The sequence below is a fragment of the Bos taurus genome, chromosome 11 (genome assembly GCF_002263795.3).
Source record: "Bos taurus isolate L1 Dominette 01449 registration number 42190680 breed Hereford chromosome 11, ARS-UCD2.0, whole genome shotgun sequence".
Classification (NCBI taxonomy): domain Eukaryota; kingdom Metazoa; phylum Chordata; class Mammalia; order Artiodactyla; family Bovidae; genus Bos; species Bos taurus.
Genome location: NC_037338.1, coordinates 47,478,098 through 47,502,625, shown reverse-complemented (window position 1 = coordinate 47,502,625; position 24,528 = coordinate 47,478,098). Strand labels below are relative to the sequence as shown.

Here is a 24,528-nt window from a genome sequence, read left to right as displayed (position 1 = left end):
AGTGGTTAAGACTCTGTGCTTCCAAAGTACGTGGCATAGGTTCGATCTATCATCAGGGAACTAAGATCCTGCAGGCCAGACTTCATGGCCAAAAAAAAAAGACAGAGCATACCTAAAAAAACTATTTTAACAAAAATCTATTTATCCTCAGAAGGCAAAGGAAGAGCTCACCTGTTCCGGGCTCATATACAGCTTGGTCCCCACCTGTCCCGTGTGCCTGGCGTAGCCCGGCATTGGGGTCAGAACCATCTGATCTTCCTCGTCTTGGTCCATTGCTGTCACCAGTCCAAAATCCCCAACCTTGACCACATCATCCATTGTAAAGAATATGTTGGAAGGCTGGGAAAAAGCAGGTAAAAGCACAGTGGGTGTGTATGGAGGAGAGACAGGGACGAGAACTATTTAAATGACTACAGAAAATAAACACAGGACACTTGATATTCTCAGGCATCTTTCCCTTTACAATGGACTAACATGAAAATGAAAACAATCCTTCATTCTAGACAAGTACTGTGAATAAAGAAAAGGCAAGGGGAGCAAGTGTTCATTGAACATCTGTTTAAATAAATCCTTAGAGATTCACATTCCCTAGTGTCTAGGGTACTTAATCCTCAATCTCCTTATTCTTTTCTTAATTTTTTATTTTGTATTGGGGGTACAGCCAATTAACAATGTTATGCCAGTTTCAGGTGAACAGCAAAGGGACTCAGCCACACACACACACACGTATCCATTTACCCCCAAACTCCTTTTCCCATCCGGGCAGCCACATAACAACTAAATCTCATTATTCTATACACTCGGCAAGCTCCTCTACATTCTGACCTAAAGGATGATTATAATAATAACAAACACACACAGAGCACTTGCAATAGGCCAGAAGATGATCTAAGTGGTTTATTACTGTTTATTATTATTAACTCATGCAATACTCATAACCCTTTTAGTCCTATTGGTCCCTCCTTCCACAGATATGAAGACTGAGGCCCAGAGAAGCTAAGTAAATCACCCAAGGTCACCCAGTTAGTAAGGAGTGGAGCAGGTTCAAACCCAGGCAGTCTGGCTCCATGAGAAAAGGTATCTGCTCCACTGCCACGTGTCCAATTCTTGCCCTACGGTAGCAAATCACTACTACATGGTGAAGGAATGAAACAGACTGACCTTTGGGCTTGTTATAAAAGGGAAATGTAGGCTGTCAAGGAGAATAATAAGAGCTCTTAACAACAATCTTTATATATATATACATATATATATATATATTTTTTTTTTCCTGGCTGTGCAGCTTGAGGAATCTTGGTTCCCTGATCAGGGATTGAACCTGGGCCCCACATTAGTGAAAGTGCAGAGTCCTAACCACTGGACTGCCAGGGAATTCCCTTAACTACAATCTTATGTTGTCTCTTCTAATACAGGGTCCCATATACCTTGTCCCAAATTCTAAACTTTGTCCCGAATTCTAAACTCTTATATGCAGCTGCTCATTGGCTACACCTAACCATGGGCTCCTCACATTCAAAATCCTGCACAAGAAATATGTCACCCTGGGACTTCCCCGGCAGCCCAGAAGCTAAGACTTCGCCTTCCAATGCAGAGAATCAGGTTGGATTCCTGGTCTTGGGGAGCTAAGATCCCACATGCCTCTTGGCCAAGAAACCAAAACATAAGTCATAGTAACAAATTCAATAAAGACTTTAAAAATGGAATGGTCCACAGCAAAAAAAAAAAAAATATATATATATATATATATATATATATGCATATATAATATTATCATCTTTTCCTACAGCTTACTCTAACCTCAGCTAACATGACCACCATTCATAGGCCTTTGAAATAAGAGGGAAAAAAAGCCATTTAGCTCATAAAATTTACTTTCGTTGGGCTTCAAATGGGGCTTCCCAACTGGTACTAGTGGTAAAGAATCTGCCTGCCAATGCAGGAGATGCTGGAGATGCAGTTTCAATCCTTGGGTCAGAAAGATCCCCTGGAGAAGGAAATAGCAACTCACTCCAGTATTCTTGCCTGGAGAATCCCATGGACAGAGGAGCCAGGTGGGCTACGGTCCACAGGATCAAGAAGAGTTGGACACGACTGACTGACTTAGCACACAACACCCTACTCTTCCTCAAATAACCTTGTACAAGAGATAGGATTAGACTGTGCTGCCTTCAATTTCCTCACTCCTCCCCTCTCTGGGCTCTGGTGTCAGCTTCTATGTAACCAACACTAACAGACTTTGGTTCCTTTTTGGTTCTCCAGCATCTATCCATCCCTCTATGCTTCTACCAGAAGCATCTGGAAGTGACTTTAGGGATTCCCTTCTTCTGGGCAGCAAGTTCATGGTTCATGTGGGATGTTATCTGGAGGTGGCATCTAGAGCTTGCATCCACCAATAAGCATAATCCCAGCTCCTGGCCAGAAGACTGGTTTGGGGATAGTATTTTGGTCACCTGATGGGAACAGCCGACTCATTGGGAAAGTTCCTGATGCTGGGAAAGATAAAGGGCAGAAGGAGAAGAGGAAGTCAGAGGATGAGATGATTGGTCGGCATGCAATGGACATCAACTTGTGCAAACTCTGGGAGATGGTAAGGGACACTGAGGCCTGGTGTGCTGCAGTTCATGGGGTCACAAAGAGTTGAAGACAATCGGCACCTGAACAACAACAGTGTGTCCCTGGCTTATTAATTAGAAGAAAACCCAGGACTTCTTAATCAACAGCAGCAGAAAAAAATACTTTTCTCCCTAGCACCTCCAAAAGACTTAAAACACGGAGCCCTGAGAACTGCTGGCAGTTATGCTGAGACTGACATGTGACAAACACGTGACCAAAATATAAAAAAGTTATAGGGCCTAGAAGGCTTAACATTAGGCTCAGTGACAGGTCAGAATGAACACAGTAAAGAACTTTTCAACTGGGAATATATATATAACTGAATCCCTTTGCTGTTCACCTGAAACTAATACAACATTGTGTTACTTCAATAAAAATAAATAAGTACTGGAGAAGGAAATGGCAACCCATTCCAGTATTCTTGCTTGGGAAATTCCACAGAGAGAGGAGCCTGGCTGGCTACAGTCCACGGGGTGGCAAAGAGTCAGACGTGATCAAGCAACTGAATAATAACAACAAACTGAGACTGAGATGTGCAGTCACTCAGCTCCCAGGGGGCTGGCCCAGATGGGCCTGACTCTGAAAAGTGGTTCAGAAAAGTCAAGTCAATCTTCTAAAAAGAAAAATAAATAAGTAAAGGACTTCCTTGGTGGGCCAGTGGTTAAGAATCCACCTGCCAATGCAGGGGACACTGGTTCGATCCCACGTGTTAGGGAGCAACTAAGCCCATCAGTTCAGTGCAATTCAGTTGCTCAGTCATGTCCAACTCTTCCCAAGCCCATGGACTGCAGCATGCCCATGCACCACAACTACTGAAGTCAAAGCACTCTAGAGTCTGTACTCTGCAACAAGAGAAGCCACAGCACTAAAAGATCCTGTGTGCTGCAACAAAGACCCAATGCACTCAAATAAATAAGATCAATTTTTAAAAAATAAGTAAATGAAATAAATAGAAAAATAAAACAGGTTGAAACCCTCAGGTGACAAACCACAGATAACAGACCTTGAGGTCCCTGTGCATGAGCCCTTTGCTGTGCAGAAACTCCACCGCCTCTGCAATCTGCAGAAAGATGTGCAAACATACGCTCCTCTCTCTCGCCTCAATGGTGCAGCGGCTGTTCAGCCAGTCTTTGAGGTTTTCCTTTCTGCACAGCTGCATCTGGATGTACAGATACACCTTGGGCGAACTGGGCTGGAGTTTCCCCACCGAGCTTTTAGTGAGGTCTAAACTTAAAGTGGTTGGTCTTGACGGAGAAACAGACACAGTAGGTTCCGAAGATTTGCTACCGGAATGCCGGAGTGCAGACAGTTTATTCGCATAATGGTTGCCCACAGGGGGTTGGTTCATTCTGGGCTCCTCTTTGCTGGACGCGTTATCACAGCCAGAATCTTCAAATACTATAGACGAGGAGGTTCGCTCCCTGGACCTTATGTAAGGAGAAGCTTCCGAAGGACAAAGTTCAAAGGAGTGCCCTTCATCATTACCATCCATGGTACCATCCTCCCCCTCGCAGTCTGTAAGGCAGCTGTCCTGGAGTTGGCATACTGCATCTGCTGACTTGCTCACATTTCCGTGGTCCATCCCGGAAAACTCCAGCGGAGAGAACTGGCTCTCGGATGAACTGGTCTGGCTGCAAGAAATCCCAACTGAAAAAGACCTGCTGCTGTGTGGCGAAGGAGCTATGATTTCAATACATTCCTTTGTAGAGAAAGGATCCATTCTGCGTATTTTAACAGAAGGCGCGTCCACGGGACTAGGAGAGCTGAGCGGCCAGTCTGTGCTAAGAATGGGAGAAGTAAAAGGCACAAGAGTGAACATGTGCAGATTAAATTGCATGAACTACATCCTCTGTCTGCTTGTTTATTAAATTTTTTTAGAGTATCTTTTTTTAAATTTATTTTTTTACTGAAGTACAATTGTTTTACAATGTTATGTTCTTCCCAAGTGGCACTAGTGGTAATGCAGGAGATTTAAGAGACGTGGAGGAGGGCATGGCAGCCCATTCCAGTACTCTTGCCTGGAGAATACCATGGAGGGAGGAGCCTGGCGGGCCACGGTTCATAGGGTTGCAGAGTCTGACACACTGAAGCGACTTAGCATGCATGCTGTACAACATGAATCAGCTATAAGTATACATATATGCCCTCCTTCTTGAGCCTCCCTCCTACCCTCTATTGATTTATTTTTATTGAGGTATAGCTGACTTACAATGTTGTAACTACACCCTTTGCTTCCAAAGCTTCAACTGTAATAAAGCCAGTTACCAAAGGAGGACACAGAAATTCAATGAAAACATGCCACAGGAGACAAAGATCAGTCGGGCCATTCCTTAATTGGAAAGCTTGATTTCATACCAGAAACTGTTATCTGGGACTGTCATGCCCAGAGCAGCCAGGTTCTATGTAAAACACAAGGCACAAAGGAAGATCAAGGCCAGGAACCCTCAGTACCTGTGATTTGGAAGCCCCCATCCAAATCAGGGCTTGACATACAGAGCCACTTCTCCTGGTCCTTCTGTGGTTGGGCTATAGACAATGGTCACTGTAGCTAACTAGGTACCTCATGTGGACCTAGGGCTGTGTTAGGTACTTTTAGGCAGAAATTTTATTCCAGCTGAATAAAATGCAGTTTATTTAGTAGCTAAGTAGTCTACTTAGTAAGTAGGCTTCCTAGGTGGCTCAGTGGTAAAGAATCCACCTGCCAATGCAGGAGACACAGGAGATATAGGTTTGATCCCTGGGTGGGGAATATCCCTTGGAGGAGGAAATTCCACTCCAGTATTCTTCCCTGGAAAATTCCACGGACGTAGGAACCTGGTGGGCTACAGTCCACTGGGTCACAGAGTCGGACACAACTGAGTACTCACGTGTTCGCACACACGCATGTACTCATGCTATTGAGTAAGTAGTCTATTTTTACTCCAGCCCTTTGGTAAGTAACCTGTTTCCTTTTTCTTTTTATTTAGTAGTTTTTAAAAGGACCTTCTCTCCTAGGGAATAGCATATTTAACATAGGAATTATCTACAGGTTGCCTGAGTTCATATATTTTTAAATGCAAGTAGTTTAAAACTACTTCAGAAAGGAGTTGTAAAATTGCTAACCATCAGTCCTAAGAAACTAAATGAAAATTGAAAATAAAAAATGGAGACAAAAGTCAGACAGTGTCTCTCATTGAGAAAGGCTACTGTAAATCCCTCAGTGAATTATAAATCATAGAGCCCTATCTACCAATGAGTTTAGAAATTCATGTTCTGGACAAACAAAGGGAAAAAAAAGTTCATGTTCTAAAAACTAAACCAACTTAAGTAATTAAAGAAGATTCTAAAACATGATAACAGAATCAGTAATGTGCTATTCTTTTGTTGAAAAAAAAAACCAACCTCTAAAGTTATAGTAATAGAAAGGATATTTTATTCATGTAAATCAAAGATTAACCTGAAAGAAACACTCATTTTTAAGTCGATGTCAAACCAAGTTACCTGTCATCTTTCAGCCAAATTTCATCCATTTTTTCTTGCCACTTTTCTGGTGGCGCTTCCAACCAAGCATTGAAATATCTCACAATTCCTGGGTGTTCAAGCTTGGCTAAGGCTTTCACTTCTCGCATTACCTTCTCCCGAGCCAGTTCCCTGAAACAGAGAAACAAAGAAGACACTGAAGGTTGCTCTGAAGAAGCAGTTATATCCAACAGTGCAAAATACTAAGAAAAGAATTCTTGCTTGACTCTAAAAATCAGAAACAGAAAAATCAGCCTAGTAGCATAATTCTAAAAACCAACAAAGTGTTGTATTAAAAAAAAATGTATAGTATTTATTTTCTCTTCTAGAAATAAGTGCTACAAGTGTACCCATCCACTCAAATAAAGAGTTCTTAACTGATGAAAAATGAATGACTACAGACCCTTGAAGGTAATTGCTTAATGCTCATTCCTTAATAGGGAGATGAAGAGGTGGAAGTGAAGTATTCAGAAAAGAGGGCTCAGCCTGGCAGCTCTGGAAGACAGAGAAGAAGCACCCTGACAAGGTATACGCAAGAATCCAAAAGGCTTGTATGTGTGTCCTTCTCTGTTTAAAGCCTCAGGCTTCTCTGGTGGCTCATACGGTAAGGAATCCGCCTGCAACAAAGGAGATCCAGCTTTGATTCCTGGGTCAGGAAGATCCCCTGGAGAAGGGAATGGCAACCCACTCCAGTATTCTTGCCTGGAGAATTCCATGGATAGTGGAGCCTGGCAGGCTACAGTCCATGGGGTCGCAAAGAGTAGGACATGACTGCGTGACTAACACTTTCACTTTCACTGAATATCACGGCAGTAATGTTTAGCCAGAAAAGCATCTGGAGTTGATCTGCTCTGACACCTTTTCTGATGGATCTAAGCTCACATTCAAGGGATTCCACCATCACCTGAAACAACATAATATTAATGAATATGTTATATCCTCTTCCCTCCCTAAGAGTCAGCTACTCCCACTTTTCTCGCTGGGCTTTATTACTGTTAATGGTCCTGCCCTGAAAATTCCAATAGATTTCTGAATTCTTCACATTCAGTGACCAAATCCTATCAGCTCCTCCTTTTAATTCCTGACACTCATTTCTTCCTCACTTGGAGAACAGATGGGGGAACAATGGAAACAGTGACAGACTTTATTTTCTTGGGCTCCAAAATCACTGTGGCGGTGAATCGACTCATGAAATTAAAAGATGCTTGCTCCTTAGAAGAAAAGCTATGACAAACCTAGAAAGCATTTAAAAAGCAGAGACATCATTTTGCTGACAAAGGTCCATATAGTCAAAGCTATAGCTTTACCAGTAGTCATATACAGATGTGAGAGTTGGATCATAAAAAGACTTAGTGTGGAAGAATTGATGCTTTTGAACTGTGGTGCTGGAGAAGACTCTTGAGGGTCCCTTGGACTCCAAGGAGATCAAACTAGTCAATTCGAAAAGAAATCAAGCCTGAATATTCACTGGAAGGACTGATGCTGAAGCCCCAATCCTTTGGCCACCTGATTTGAAGAGCCTACTCATTGGAAAAGACCCTGATGCTGGAAAAGACTGAAGGCAGGAGGAGAGGGGGCGACAGAGGATGAGATGGTTGGATGGCATCACTGACTCAATGGACATGAGTTTGAGCAAACTCTGGGAGACAGTGAAGGATAGGGAAGCCTGTTATGCTGCAGTTTATGGGGTGCCACAGAGTTGGATGCAAGTGAGCGACTGAACAATTCCTTCCTCATCTGTCTCTACTTCTGCTGCACTAATGCTCTGCATCTTAGGATTGAACTTCTAAAAAAAAAAAATCTACTGAACATGCTTACATGCTTGTCTCTTACTACATACCACCTCCACTTTGATCATGTCCTTCTTCTGCTCAAAGGCACAAAGTTGACTGTCTATGGAATAAAATCTAAACTCCTTGCCTGGCATTTCAGGTGCTGGAAGCCACTTTTCCCATCTTTCTTCCATACTCTCCTCCATTTTTTTTGGCCATGCTGCAAAGCTTACAGGACCTTAGTTCTCTGACCAGGGATCAAACCCATGCCCTGAGCAGTGGAAGCATGGATTCTTAACCACTCGTTCACCAGGGAAGTCCTACCCCTCCATTTTTACCCTTGCTTCACTCCTGCCAGAATCCTTACTAATATTTACACCTCTGCGAGTGTTTGCCCAGAGACTACGCTCAGCCCATTCAGTGCATTTGGCTGTCCTTCCCCTACGTGTGTCCACCAAGGGACAGGCTCCCCTTGAACATGGTACAGACATCACCACCATCATAAGGCTTGCTTTCCTTGACTGCTTTTTGGCTATATCTGTGCTTTCCTCATGAGAACCTATTTACTAAGCTAAGCCATGGGTGATAATCTCACTCGCTTTGCAGTTATTTGAGTACACATACAAGGGCCTCAAATAGCTACAGGGTCTGGAGGGCAGAAGCCTTTCTTAATTTTACATCCTATCCAGAGCCTAATATATAGGAATATTTAAACTACTCAAAAATTATATACCAAAGAAAAGAAAATTATATATCAAAGCACTCATGTTACCAACCAGGGTTCTTGGCTTCCTTAATCAATAGAAATTGATCAGAAGCCAGATAAGAAATTCAGGCAAGGCTTTACGGGGGCCCCTGCTATAGCAGGGGCAGCGAGAATAAACAACAGGTTCCCTTGCTCACTCACTGCCCGAGGAGGAGCAAGTTGGTTCCTTACATGGGGTGAGTGTAGGCATGCGTCCAGGGGTTGTGCCAGAGGGGTGGCTTAGGTGGTGTGCCCACCCCTTAGGTGGTGTTGTGTGCAGAGGGCACGCGCAGTGCCCTGCTCTTGCTCCAGGATCTTCAAAAGAGGCAGTTGGGGTTTTTGATCTCTTCGTATCTTTTGTCCACAATTCGCCACAACTGCACATGCGTGCACTATTTATTAGTCCTATGTATTAATAGTTTCTTTGTATTTTGTTGCTTGAGGAGAAGTGTGTCCAGGTGCAAGCATCGCAGCAAAGGGTCCCAGGTTCCAGCCTGTCTCACTCAGACCGTCTCATTCCTGTGTCTCTATCTGTTGGACAGCACGTTTAACTATTCATTAGAATGACAGTCCAGCAATTAGTGAACGTTTAATCAAGAATCCAAAGGAGAGGATGTCCCTGGCGGTCCCTGGTTAAGAATCCACCTGCCAATGCAGGGGACACAGGTTTGGCCCCTGGTCCAGGAAGATCCCAGATGCCCGGCTGGAGCAACTGAGCCTGTGCGCCACAACTATTGAACCCATGTGCCCTAGAGCCTGTGCTGCGCAGGAACAGAAGTCCCCTGCTCGCCACATCTAAAGAACGCCCTCGTGCAGCAACAAAGACCCAGCACAGCCAAAAGTAAATAAATTCATTATTTAAAGAAAAGAACCCACAGGAGGCTTCCACAATAGATGGCAAGAAAGGTATCTGAAAGCCAATCATTTTAAGCAGCACACGTTTTGAGCCCAAAATTCTATTTTCAGGAATCTATCCTAAGGAAATAGATGTGATCAAAATTTTCTATAAAAGACGAACACTGCAAAGTTATTTTTAATTTCAACAAATTGGAAACCTAAGGATTTAATAACAGCAAACAGTTAAATAAGATATGGTACAAGTATTCGTTGGACTATTATCCAGGCATAAAACATCTTCAAAATATTTTAGCATTTCAATAACAAACCCTTAATTTCAAGGAAAATACTGAGCACACAACAAAGGAAGCAATAGATACACTGTATTATATTGATAACTGTGCTACCAATGAGGTAAATTTATGACCAGTAAAAAAAATCAAAAGAAAATACCCTAAAATGTTAAAAGTCTTTATTACTGGGTAGAGCAGACATGGATTGGTCTTTATTTTAATACTATTTCTTATTTTCCACAATAAATATAGATTATTTTTCAATGGTGATATGTACTAGAAGTTTGTAGTTATCGAAATTCACTGTGGGAATGCCCTGAGTTGTTAAGAATCAAAAACAGGGCATATTTTTTAAGAGGATACAAAGCGGTCAGAGTAGATGATATTTTTAAAAGGGCTGATTACCTGGTGGCACTTAGGACATAAGATTCAGAAACTATGTTTTCTATAGTCTCTACGGGGTATAGTAAGAAGGACATATTGCCTATGAGATTAGATAATACAGTTCCAACTCCAAGTTTACTAAAAGTATCATCCATTACCTGTTGGGGAGACGGATTCTCTTGATAGCATAATTGCAGTCATCAACCTTGTTTCTAGCTTCAAAGACAACTCCAAACCCCCCACGGCCCATGCACTGAATTGGTTCAAAGTCTGTTAGATACCTAAAAAAAAAAAGTAAATTTCTAAAAGTTTGCAATAGTTTTAAATTTTGCTTTATATAAACTAAATCTAGAAATTATCTTAATAGACTGTAAATAAATTCTTATTTAGCTTTCTTTGCTTTTCTATTTGTATAAATGAAGCAAACACATTTTAATTTTTTCCTTGGGAAATTTATAAAAAGTTAAAAAGCTTCTGCTTCATGGGGAATCACTTATTAATCATTTATTCTTACAGCAATTTTTTTCTTAATTTATTTAATTTGAGGCTAATTACTTTAGAATATTGTAGTGGTTTTTGCCATACATTACCATGAATAAGCCATGGGTGTACATGTGTTCCCCAACTCCCCTCCCACCTTTCTCCCCATCCCATCCCTCAGGGTCATCCCAGTGCACCAGCCCTGAGCACCCTGTCTCATGCATCGAACCTGGACTCGAATCTGTTTCACATATAATAATATACACATTTCAATGCTACTCTCTCAAATCATCCCACCCTCGCTCTCTCCCACAGAGTCCAAAAGACTGTTCTATACATCTGTGTCTTTTTTGCTGTCTTTCATATAGGGTCATCGTTACCATCTTTCTAAATTCCATATATATGCGTTAGTATACTGTATTGATGTTTTTCTTTCTGGCTTACTTCACTCTGTATAATAGGCTCGTTTCATCCACCTCATTAGAACTGATTCAAATGTATTCTTTTTAATGGCTGAGTAATATTCCATTGTGTATATGTACCACAGCTTTCTTATCCATTTGTCTGCCAATGGACATCTAGGTTGCTTCCATGTCCTGGCTATTATAAACAGTGCTGTGATGAACACTGGGGTACACGTATCTCTTTAAATTCTGGTTTCCTCGGTGTGTATGCCCAGCAGTGGGATTGCTGGGTCATATGGCAGTTCTATTTCCGGTTTTTTAAGGAATCTCCACACTGTTCTCCATAGTGGCTATACTAGTTTGCATTCCCACCAACAGTGTAAGAGGGTTCCCTTTTCTCCACACCCTCTGCAGCATTTATTGTTCGTAGACTTTTTGATTGCAGCCATTCTGACTGGCGTGAGATGGTACAACACTGTGGCTTTGATTTGCATTTCTCTGATAATGAGTGATGTTGAGCATCTTTTCATGTGTGTGTTAGCCATCTGTATGTCTTCTTTGGAGAAATGTCTGTTTAATTCTTTGGCCCATTTTTTGACTGGGTTGTTTATTTTTCTGGAATTGAGATTCAGGAGCTGCTTGTATATCTTTGAGATTAATTCTTTGTCAGTTGCTTCATTTGCTATTATTTTCTCCCATTCTGAAGGCTGTCTTTTCACAGCAATTTTAAAACTCTTCTGTCCTATCCAATACTTTCCATCATCCATCAAAATAATCCTTAATTCTGTAACCTTTTATCTCCTGTGGCATTCTGTACTCAAGTAGAAAATGTATTTTACTCTTATGTCAGTGCCTGTATATTTTATGGAAAAGATTTAATCAGTCCTATTATATTTAAGTAACTTTTTTTTTTTGGCTGCACCATGCAGCATGTGGGATCTTAGTTCTGCAACCAGGGATCAAATCCTTGCCCCCTGCAGTGGAAGCATGCAGTCTTAACCATGGACTGCCAAGAAAGTCCCTTAAGTACATTTTTATCCAGAAATCTCTCTAGGAACCAAAGCTATCTGAAATTTGCTGAGATGCCTCAGGAGTCAGTGTGCTCATCACCAAAGGTATTTGGACAGAAGCTAACTCACCCTCTGGCACTTACAGGCAGACCTCCACTTTGTAGCCTATTTCCCCATTACTGTCTGGCCTTGCTTCTCTGCTCTGTATATTCCAGTCAGCTTGCACCAGGTTTTCTCAAACTTGAGGGCTTTTGCTTCCACTATTGGCTCCAATGGGAACTTATTTGGACTTAATAAAATTCTATTCTTCATTCATTCTGTTTATCTCACCACCTCTGTAAGGCCTTCCTAGACCCCTGTCTTAATGATCTTATAGCACTTTGCACACAGTACATGGAATATTTAAATTAAGTCTTACTATTTTGCAGTTATTTACATGCAGCTTTCTCTCTCCGCTGCCACTGAACTGTAGGGGACTTGACTACCTGGTGGCTCAAACAGTAAAGAAACTGCCTGCGATGCAGGAGACCTAATTCAATCTTCTTGCCTGGAGAATCCCATGGACAGAGGAGCCTAGCAGGCTAGAGTCCACGGGGTCGCAAAGAGTTGGACAGGACTGAGTGACTAACAGACTTGACTGCAGGAAAGCATTCTTTTTTCTCTCTGTATTTCCATAGTCTGGTTTTACTTGGCAAATAGAAGGTCCAACAAATATCTATCAAATAATGCAAGAATTAATAAATAAATGAATGCATGCATGTGTGCTGTGGAAGATATTCTTCCAGCCACGGAAGGGAGTGTTGAACTAGATTACCTTTGGTGTCCCTTATAAGGCTAAGTTTATTACTTTATGACTTGCACACTCATATTAATTTAGCAGTTGGCTCAGCTGGTTAGAGTGTGGTGTTAGGAGGAGAGACAATACATCCCAACCCTCCATGGGCCAATTACTGTCCAGAGAATGAAGAGTCATAATCTGTATGCCTAAAAATACCTACTCAAGGTAATTCAGTACAAATCCATCTCCCCAACTGCAAAAGCCCATGAAGTTCACATCCTCCTCCTGGAGGGCCAACTGAATTATCTTCCTACATTAAAGAAAACACTAACATGAAAATAGATATATCTTTTGAAAAAGAGATATATCCATTATATATAAAATCATATCCTATACATGATTACAGACTCTATAAACCTAAGTATCACCTTGACTCAGGTCCCAACTTAGGACTTAAATTCATGACTAAATCCAGAGTTCATGCTCTTAATGATGCTTAGAACATAGTAGGCACTCAATAAACACCAGGTATTACACAGAGCTCCGGTATTTTAAAAACAACAGCATTCTCTTCATACTGAATAAAATGAAAGGAAAATTAAGTCTGATTCAATTTTAGAGTACATTATTCCAATTCTCTTCAGAACAGCCTTACAAATATATGCTTATTCATCATACCCCACTCAACCTCCATCTCCACCTGTCACTTACTCATGATTTATGCTTTAATTAAAATGTGACCTCATTTATGACACCTTGAATCATCAGGGTCAGGATTAGTCACTTAGCTCGTGGGTTTTTTTCTTATATGTTTTATCTAGTATCACCTTCCTCCACAGATTTTAAGCTCCTCCAGGTGATAAGCCCAGTCTTTTTATTGACATTTCCCCCAAAGCCTGAGTTACTGTCCTGTACATAGTTCCGCAGCATAGATGTTGAATGAACAATGAATGGCTTGGGTAGTGAATTGCCCATGGAGCTGGTGGGCCCGTCTCCTCTCCCTCCCTGCCTGCTGGTGGTGTTGGCCACTGACATGTAAGTCAGCATCTCTATTAGCAAGGGTATTAAAGCCTTTACCACTTGCTGGTCACCCAGTACGTTTTGCTAGAACATACTGATTACAGTCAATTCTCAATTTTTGAGGATACAGTATGAATGCAGCTTAGATAAATCCACAGATGATCAAAATAACACACATTTTAGTTGTAATTATCAGTCTTTTCTGTCATAAAGCTGTTATTATCCTGGATATTAAGCAATAAGTTTCATACAGAACGTCCCCTTGTCCCCACATTACGGAAGTGCTAGGCACAGTATCAAAACCAAGGGGAAATGTAGCAATAATCCATGGAATAAGAAAACCAAACCACAGCATCATTTCTAGTCCCACAAAGCATTAAAATCTGTACACCTGACAGATCTGCTAACAGATTCTCTACTTATATTTTACTTTCAAATTATTTGAATTGGCTGCTTTTTAAGTAACCCATCTCTTTTTTATGCTTTTAACAATGATCTATTCTATTGGTGTATTTCTCCCATTTTTCTGCTTTTTATTTTAGACAGAACAAGGATAAGATAAATGAGGATTAAGTAACACAGGAGATCTACATCATACTCTAATAATATAATAATTAACATTATTATTTATATCATATTTTAGTAATGTAATAATTATCAATTATTAATGTCAAGCCCAATACATGGTAAACCCTCAATAACTAAGTTATCTGAATAACAACTCAATTTGATGGCCATAATTCTTTTTTTAATTTCAATTTTTCTGAGATGTAATTGACATACATGGTGGCTGTAATTCTAAACTTTTGTAACACTATGCATCTATCCATCTTTTATGCCACTTTGAATGAGTTTAAGTCATTTGAAGGATAAGTCTGTTTCAGGGCTTCCCAGGTGGCGCTAGTGGTAAAGAACTCGCCTGCCAATGAAGGAGACATAAGAGAATAGGGTTTGATCCCTGGGTCTGGAAAATCCCCTGGAGGAGGGCATGGCAACCCACTCCAGTATTCTTGCCTGGAGAATCCCAAGGACAGAGAAGCCTGATGGGCCACAGTCCACAAGGTCAAAAAGAGTTGGACATGACTGAAGCAACTTAGTACACATACATTAAAAAAAAAAAAAGTTAAACAAGATCTTAGTTTAGAGGTTGTTTCTTCTTTTTTAATTGAAATATAGTTGGCATATAATATGTAAGTTTCAGCCGCATTATATAACGATTTGGCATTTGTATACAATATAAAATGATCACCATGGTAAGTCTAGTAAGCATCTGCTTCCATAGACAGTTACTGCAGTATCATTAACCATATTCCTTACACTGTCTATTATATCCCTGTGACTTACCATATAACTGGAGGTTTAGAGCACATGTCAAATGAACAACTACTCTAGTCTTCATCTATTTCGCTCACCAGTCCCACTCCTCTCCATTCTGGCAATCCATTTGTTCTCTATATCTAGGGCTATTCCTTTCTGGATTGGAAAAGTTACCAGCAAAAGCTACAGCACACACACACTTTAGCATAAGACTCTTACCGTGACACGTATCCAGAATTTTTTATGTCATTCCAGCTACTGTCATTAGCTTCTCCACTGACAGCATCATATTTATTTTCAGTTTGACACTGAGTTTCAGATTCCTTCCTTTGCTGAAGAGGTGGGGGAAAAGAAATCACTCTCAGTACAAAAGCTGAACTGAAGTTAGCTAACAATATTAGGCTGTAAAATAACATGGAAGAACAAACAATACTGAAAAAATGTATTAGAAGAACACAAAACAACAGCATTTTCTTTGTCAAAGGGAAGGGAAATGATCAGGGTGGAGCCAGGGTTGAAGAGTGAAGGAGGGATGACAAGCACGTGGAAACAAAAATATAGGCAACAGTGATTTCAGGGTGAAATTTAAGGAAATGTACCCTTTGCCCAGCACATGGGCATGTGTGCACGCACACACACACATAAAGTTTTCTAGAGTCCCAACACTTTGAAATAAATGAGATTCCAAAAAATGTCTTACTCTGTGAGGATGAGGATGGAAGAGTCTGCGTACAATGAAAGTTGTTGCTACAATACAAAACACGATGGTTCCAACTATTTCTTTCCACCAGTGTAAGAGAAGAACAGGGTCCTTCTTGCGGATGTTCTTGTAATTCGGGTTGTCAAGAAATCTGACCGTGATCTGCGTGCTCCGTTTGTTTCTTTCCCTCTTATAGTATGGCAGATAATAACCATTATCTTCAAAAAAATAAACATTAGAAGTGGGTTTCTTTAAAAAGATAAACCAATATAGTTCCACCATTAATTGCCAATAATTATCTAATTTCCTATGACTTATAACACTTTTAATTCCTTTTTTTAAAATATCATCTCTTTAGCAAATTTCCACAGCCTCATTTACCGTGCTTTTTCTTCCTTCTACACAGATATATTTTTCTTTATTCCATAACACCATACATTTTCTTTCTACTGAATAATAAGACGACTAAAAAAAAACTCTTATTCATTTTCTCATTAATAATTCAATCCTTTAAGTGGAAAATAAAATTAGTATTCAAACTTCCTTCAAGAATTTTAAACTTTCCTTTCATTTAGCCCCAACAAAATACCAAAATACCAAATTTTAGCATGACTTGTTCTTCACAAGGAAAGGAAAACATTTCCACTGTGCTCTCTGGTTCATTTCAGGCTGTCAAAATGAGTCTGTCCTAGAAAGCAGCTTTCTTTTTAACTTCTGTTTTACACAGTATGGGCAGATTACACAATTCTCTTTTGCATTCTATGTTGATCAATAACAGACTTTAGCACCTTGTTCTGTTTTGTTTTTTTTTTTTAATGAAATCAATTTAAATTCTACAATAACCTCCCAGTTCTATCATCTAGGGTAACTAACTGATGAGGAGCCTATGTTTTTGCCTAATACAGATTTGAGGATTTTTTTTTTTAATGTTCAACTGTTCAAAAGATGTTCAACTTTCATATCTGAATATACCCAGCTTTCCCGGTGGCTCAGATGGTAAAGCGTCTGCCTACAATGCGGGAGACCTGGGTTCAATCCCTGGGTCGGGAAGATCTCCTGGAGAAGGAAATGGCAACCCACTCCAGTATTCTTCCCTGAAAAATCCCATGGACAGAGGAACCTGGTAGGCTACAGTCCATGGGGTTGCAAAGAGTTGGACACAACTGAGCAACTTTACTTTCACTTTCCTAAATAAACAGGAATGTGTTGCATGCCAAATTTCACCTATTTTTGACTTCCATGCTAATTTTCCTTGTCTTAAAACAAAATTAAAATAATCCCATTGTATAGCATTTTCACATAGCTCTTATGGGAAACATCTATTTTCACTATACAGATGGATATTACATAGACTACATTATATAAGCTGATCATTAAATAAGAGGTAATAACAAGAACTAATGCTTACTGAACATTTACTATTTGCCAGACTTGGTGCTAATTAAGACTAAGCATTATTGGATTTCCCTGGTGGAGCACTGGATAAGAATCCACCTGGCAAGTTCAGGGGACATGGGTTTAATCCCTGGTCTGGGAAGATTCCACAAGCTGAGGGGTATCTAAGCCCATGTGCCACAACTGTGTTCCAGAGCCTGTTCAGTCACAACCATTGAGCCACAATTACTGAAGCCTGTATGCTTTAGGTCCCACAAGCCACAACTAATGAGCCCGGGCACCAGAACTGTTGAAGCCCTCGTGCCCTAGAGACTGTGCCCTGCAACAAGAGAAGCCAACACAACGAGAAGCCCTTGCGTACTCATGGTGGGAAGCCCCTGCTCTGCATAACTAGAGAAAGCCCACATGCAGCAATGAAGACCCAGGGCAGCCAAAAACAAATACATTTTTTAAAATAAATAAATATAGCAATGTGTACGTGTCAAAACAAAAAAAAGACTACATTATTTCATTTAGACCTTAGAACAATTCGATAAGTAGATATATAGGATTATCATATCTTTGTTTTACAGATGAAGGAATAGAGACATAGGTAAGTTAGGTGTGTCCAATCTAGCATGTGACAAAACCCCTGCAAACAGTCTCTGGAACCTTGGCCACCATATACAACTTTTGCTTCCCAAGATATTTTATTTTTTACCCTCCAACTGATTACCCTGCATTTGAATTCTATTAATTAATTTCAAATTAATAAACTAAAATAAATAGAAGAGTCAGACACCATTTTCAGTTCAAAGGTAATCACACTTACCGTAAGGATACTGCAAGATTGAAAGCGCACCATTACTGTACTCTTCGTGAGAAAACTTATCATTACTAAGACATTTGTCAAATTCATCAGAGCCCACCAAGACAGGAGTTCTAGAAGGAGAATCTAAAAGAAAACGGTGAAATCTTCACTGTTATGATTTTAATGAAAATGTGCATGCCTCATTCATTCAAAACACAGATATTCAACCATAGTTCAGTTTAAATATGTTAGTCAAACAATGGCCCAAGATTTTTTCCCTTGAAAAGCAGTCTTGTAGAGAAGATGAATCATTTATACAAGTCATTAAAATCTGATGTGGTGTATGTGATAAAAAAAACATATACAAGGTACAGAAAGACAGCCGAAAAAAATAGATGGCTTAATATTTGAATTCAATTCATTTGAGTGTCTCAAAGAATATGATGTGATAGCCAGATAATGTTTCACAAATATTCTTAACATAAATATAAACTAAATGATACCAAGGCATGGTCAGAGAATGATTAAAAATTTTTCTAATCTGTCTAGAGAAACATTTTATTAACACTGATTTCTACAGAAGCAGCTGTTGCTTCGATGAAATCATGTTGTAAATGATAATTAAAATTCATTAACTTCTGAAATACCTTCCCCATTTATTAGAAAGTACGAGCATGTGTGCTCAGTAGTGTCCTACTCTTTGCGATCCCAAGGACTGTAGCCCACCAGGCTCCTCTATCCATGGGGTTCTCCAGGCAAGAATACTGGAGTGGGTAGCGATTTCCTCCTCCAGGGGATTTTCCTGACTCAGTGAGTGAACCTGTCTGCATTGGCAGGCAGGTTCTTTACCTGCTGAGCCATTAGGAGGGCCATTAGAAAGTACAGAGTATATAATTAGTTGTGATCCTCGTGAAACTCAAAACTAGGGCAAAGACAGTCATGATCAGGCCTCTGAACATCTTAATAACATTTATAAAAGTTCACAGTTCACTTACGAATTAGAGGTTTCCATTTGATGGTTGGCAAAGGAATAATAGCATTTTCACTACTGACAGATTCCAAGGCCTTGGGACTCGTAGGAAACTTTTCTGAAATTCTGACTGATGATTGCAGATACAGCTGGCCTCTGTACATTCCTAAATCAACCAGAACCCTGTCAATTACATTTAGAATCAAGTGCCAATGATTTTTTTTTCCAAAAAGGTTCATTTTGATTTAATAAAATTAGACGAATTTCAGTTATTTATTCATGTGCTACACAGCTCTTTTCAAAGACTCATGCCTGAAGCACTCAAATTTGACCCAAAGGTTATTCAACAAAAACAGGGCAGGAAAGTTACGTACACGTTACAATGTTTCTCACTGAATAATCTTTGGTAAAAACTGGAAAACCCCTCTGGCAGGAAAACTGAAAGAAATAATTGTAATCTTAGGAAACTAATAGCTTAGATGAAGTAACCTTTTCTTTAAGAAAACCTAAACACCTATCATTCACAAGATACTAACAATTCAATTAAATACTGTCATATCATGTGTGTGACATGTTACTCTTTCAAATTCTTGCATTTCACTGAGATTGAGGGGTGGGTAGCACATTGATAGCGCTAAAAGAATTTTATGAGAATTTGGCCACAAAATTAGTTCAAATAATTAGATTCTAGGGTCTTCAAAATGTATTATATTAAAGGCTTTCAATTGCCCAGTAGCACACAAGAATTTTGTTTTAATTTTTCAGGTAAGCTGTATAGATGTATCAGTTCAGTTTAGTCGCTCAGTCGTGTCCGACTCTTTGCGACCCCGTGAATTGCAGCATGCCAGGCCTCCCTGTCCATCACCAACTTCCAGAGTTCACTCAGACTCACATCCATTGAGTCAGTGATGCCATCCAGCCATCTCATATAGAAAAAACTAAATATAATCTTTAACAGGGTGCAAGCTGATAGGGATACAAATACAAATGTAAAAAGTTTTAGACTTTGAGGATACATAAGTAACATGAAACCATGCTATGTAATGGCAACACTGTTAAGCATTTTAAATAAAGGTCTCTGAGAAAAAGAATACACTATGGTAATTAGAAGTTTCAAAACGGAAAGAATGAGAAAACACTGCAGAACAGAAATCAAAGTATAAATCTTAAGGCCAGAGAATGTACTAAGAAATTAAAACTCCTATAGGCACACCTGAAGTAGGGAGAGACCATGTAGAAATAAAACCTAGATTCAACATGTACTATCTCGAGCTAAGAGACGTCCACTCACCCAAGTAAACACTGTTTTCTGTGGCTCCCCGGGCAGCTTCTACAATATCTTCTTCATCTTCTAAAACTCCATCATTGGGCGCGTAACTTGTATCATCAAAAAGACTGATGGGAATGACTTTGCCATCCTTAACCAACCAGGCAGATGCAATGGGAGTACAAAACTAAACAAACAACAAAAGGAAAAGAAAATTTAAATATCTTCAAGCAGTATTTATATGTATCCCAACTCCTGAAATACCATTTAAAGACACAGATTTATTTAAAATTTTTTCATTTTCCAGCTTTTTTGTTATTGTTCAGCTTTACTGAGGTATAATTGACAAATAAAAATGTATGTACTTATGATATTGTTGTTTAGTTGCTAAGTCATGTCCAACTCTTTTGTGACCCCATGGGCTATAGCCTGCCAGGATTCTCTCTCCACGGAATTTCCCAGGCAAGAATACTGGTGGGGGTTGCCATTTCCTTCTCTAGGAAGAAGATCTTCCTAGACCCAGGATTTCTCTAGGATCTTCCCGACCCAGGGGTTGAATCTGTGTCTTTTGCATGGCAGACGGGTCTATACCACTGAGCTACCTGGGAAGCCATTTATCGTATAGAGTATGATATTTTGGTACATGTACACACTGTGAAATAATTAGCACAATCAAGCTGATATAGCCATCATTTCATAGTTACTTTGTATGTGTGTTGTAAGAACATTTAAGACCAACTCTTCACTTCTGTTTAATATTATAAGGATCCTCCATGCTGTTTCCCATAACATCTAGGTCAAAGAAACGCTGCTATAAGCTGTTCACCTCACCCACACTTGCTATCTTCTGTCTTTTTCATAATAGCCACATTCTAACAGAGGGCTTCCCTTGTGGCTCAGCTGGTAAAGAATCCACCTGCAATGCAGGAGACCTGGATTCAATCCCTGGGTTGGGAAGATCTCCTGGAGAAGGGAAAGGCTACCCACTCCAGTATTCTGGCCTGGAGAATTCCAAGGACTGTATAGTCCATGGGGTCACTGTATAGTACAGTCCAAGAATCAAATACAACTGAGCAACTTTCACATTCTAACCGATGTAAAATCACAAATTTCTTAGAGCACAGAGAACAAGTTGAAAAATTGCAAAATGGCAGTCACCTCCCCTTACCCAACGTGTCTGGTCAGACTGAGAAGGAAAGAAACGCAGTCATAAATTCTCAGCGGTTCTAGGTACCTGGTATTCCCACTCCAGGTGTCCTCCCTTCTTATTAAACGCCATAACTTTCCAATCTGCAACGGAGACCTTTATCACTGTATCCATCATGACAGCTTCCTGCTCTTCCACGTCTGAAATAATTTTAGACTGTTCTTTGTTTCCACTGGGCTTTAAGGTGCTTTCAATAAATCCGGCTCTAGTTTCCATGTCTGGAATATACCGAAGTTCAAAGTGGCCAACACTGAAATTCCACCTTAAATTTACAAAGACGTGTTTTAGAAATTTACATTTTAAAAAAGGGACCAAATAATAAAGAACTCTTGTAGAGTGAAGAAACAAACACTAAAATTTGGGTAATGAGAAAAGAACAATTAAACACAATCTTCTGGAAAAGAGCACACTATACTGATTTCAGCCACAAGAGGGCATAAGTTGGGTCCTGGCCCTTTAGAAACTGGTTCTGAGAGCTGTGATCTGACAACAGCCATGGGATAGATTTTTCTCTCAAAGATTAACAAATGTTCACATTTCTAAATCAAGGCAATCTTCTCAAAACACATCAAAGTCACATCAAAATGACGCAGCTTGCAGTCGGTCCTACTTCTTAATTAAAGTGTGGAAACATTTCACTCAAGTGTAGAGAAATTAACCCTTATTGGGATATCCCAATAAGCCAATGTAAAAGGCAAGATGAATACATCAAGTTTAGATTTTTATGAAAATAGAGCCTTGAAAGGCAATGTGACCCAGTATACCAAGTCTGAAGGTCATAACACCTCAGTTTCAATCTTAGTTCTCTTTGGTTAGCCTTAACCTTGCCTGAGTTTCAGTGTCCGTATCTGTAAAGTGGTAGCAGTAATGTTCCTCTATAATTAACATATAGAAAAATCACATATCTATTGACACTATAATGGTCTTGACACTTAGATATAAAATGGCCCTAGAATTCTGACATCTGTTAAAAAGTAGATACTCAAGGAATATGGATCTCAGGCAGCAGATTCTTCCCATTCTGATAATTCAAATTCTGTTAAGTTGCACATCTGCTCCTATGGTGGCTGAACACCCAACAAGCACTCAACATTTAGGGAAACAAAATCTCATCAGGATAAAGGAGCTCCGGTTGCCAGCAAAGCCCTCGACTTACAGTCCAGGGAATGAAGAGAGAATACATTCTTCACTGAACTTGAGAAATGTTTTCAGGAAACAATGATTGTGCATCAAATTAGACAAAATCTCAAAGAATGGTTCAAAGTCCGGTTCACTTTCAAAAAGATAAACATGGGCTCTCAAATTCTTTTTATTGCATGGCAATTTAGAATTTAAACATTAGGTTTAAAAAAACTCAAGCATGTAATTTATGACCACTAGCATATCTAATCCAATCACATAATTTTATCTTAGTTTTTTAAATATTTATTTTATTTGGCTGCATTGGGTCTTAGTTGTGGCAAGCAGGATCCTTTGCTGTGGTGTGCGGGCTTCTCTCTAGTTTTGGCTTGTGGGCTCAGCAGATGTGGCATGTGGGCTTATTTGCCCTGTAGCGTGTGGGATCTTAGTTCCCTGTCAGGGATTGATCCCAGATCCCCACCCCCCACACTGGAAGGCAGATTCTCAACCACTGGACCACCAGGGACGTTCCTATCACATTATTTTAAATGTAAAAATTTACATTATTTGAAAAAGGAAACAAAAAAGTATTTGACCAAATAAATTATACTTTAACACTTTGAGAAAATAGATTAAAATATTATTTTAAAATTGAGGTGGTAGTCAGACAAACCACAAAACTATCTACCAGAGAGAACTTCAGAGTCCAACAGGCCCAAGTAAAACAAAGCACATCAGCTTTGTCTGTCTGTATTCAAAGAACTTTGACCAGTGAGGTTGCTGTGAAAAGTATCATAACCTAAAACTAAGCTAATATATGGGCTTCCCTGGTGACTCTGGTAAAGAATCTTCCTGCAATGCGGGAGACGCAGAGATTTGGCTTTAATCCCTGAGTGGGGAAGATCCCCTGGAGGAGGAAATGGCAACTCACTCCAGTATTCTTGCCTAGGAAACCCCATGGAAAGAAACACCTGGGGGGCTACAATCCATGGGGTCGCCAAGAGTCAAACACAACTGAGCGACTAAGCAATCACAACAACAAAGCTAATATACAGTCATCGTATGGGACTCCTCCTGGTTACCATATCCAAAAGCACATGGTGAGAAGTTCAGCTCAAGATTTGTTAATATTAATAGTCATGAAGCCGTTTTAAATTTAGGGGCTACAGGGAGTTCCCTGATGATCCAGTGGTAAAGAATCTGCCTTCCGATGCAGGGGACGTGGGTTCAACCCTTGGTGGGGGAACTAAGATCCCACATGCCACACATCACAACTGGAGAAGCCTGTATGCTGCAGCCAACACCCAGCACAGCCTAAATAAACAGATAAATTGAGGGGCTACATTTCTCTTTAAAAAGTAGTATGCTTTTGGGGAAACAAAAACAGTTCAGAAAATCTCAACAAAAAAAAAGCCGATGAACTCTGGTCTTACTGTACTTCTAAACATCAACAGCAACATCATCTAAATACACACTTCTCATTGCCACTGCGAGGTCCAACGGCTCTCACAGTTTTCTGGGTGCGCTGCAGAAGCAAGATGTCTTCTTCTTGTTCCATTTCATCATTATCCCACTGGCGACAACCCAGAGCTGAACAAATGTACCTCACCTGAAAAGACAGGTGTAAAATTAGTAAAGAGAATACATTCCAGGAGATCAGAGACAGTAAAAGACTCTCGATAATTTATAAAAAGTGAAAGGAAATTGAGGAAATGTATAAAAAGTACCCAAGGATTAAGAAGCAACAGCTGTACTGTTTAGCACAGGGGCCTCTACTCAATACTCTGTAATGGCCTATATGGGCTTCCCTGGTGGCTCAACAGTACAGAATCCGCCTGCCAAAGCAGGAGACATGGGTTCAATGGAGAAGGAAATGGCAACCCACTCTAGTATTCTTGCCTGGAAAATCCCATGAAAGCTACAGTCCAA

The 24,528-nt window shown here is 40.0% G+C and overlaps 1 protein-coding gene across 1 annotated transcript in view; it reads right to left on the bottom strand.

Moving 5' to 3' along the window:
• Window positions 1-24,528, bottom strand: part of EIF2AK3 (eukaryotic translation initiation factor 2 alpha kinase 3) — an 81,789-nt gene that overhangs the window by 13,116 nt on the left and 44,145 nt on the right. Inside the window, exons 4-14 of the mRNA NM_001098086.2 lie at window positions 24,075-24,208; window positions 21,508-21,742; window positions 20,298-20,460; window positions 19,032-19,172; window positions 18,058-18,180; window positions 15,852-16,069; window positions 15,371-15,483; window positions 10,301-10,423; window positions 6,094-6,243; window positions 3,617-4,394; window positions 172-339 (exon numbers count right to left, since the gene is read on the bottom strand). Coding sequence (NP_001091555.1) covers window positions 172-339; window positions 3,617-4,394; window positions 6,094-6,243; window positions 10,301-10,423; window positions 15,371-15,483; window positions 15,852-16,069; window positions 18,058-18,180; window positions 19,032-19,172; window positions 20,298-20,460; window positions 21,508-21,742; window positions 24,075-24,208 — 2,346 coding nt within the window. The remainder of the gene's footprint in view (window positions 1-171; window positions 340-3,616; window positions 4,395-6,093; window positions 6,244-10,300; window positions 10,424-15,370; window positions 15,484-15,851; window positions 16,070-18,057; window positions 18,181-19,031; window positions 19,173-20,297; window positions 20,461-21,507; window positions 21,743-24,074; window positions 24,209-24,528) is intronic.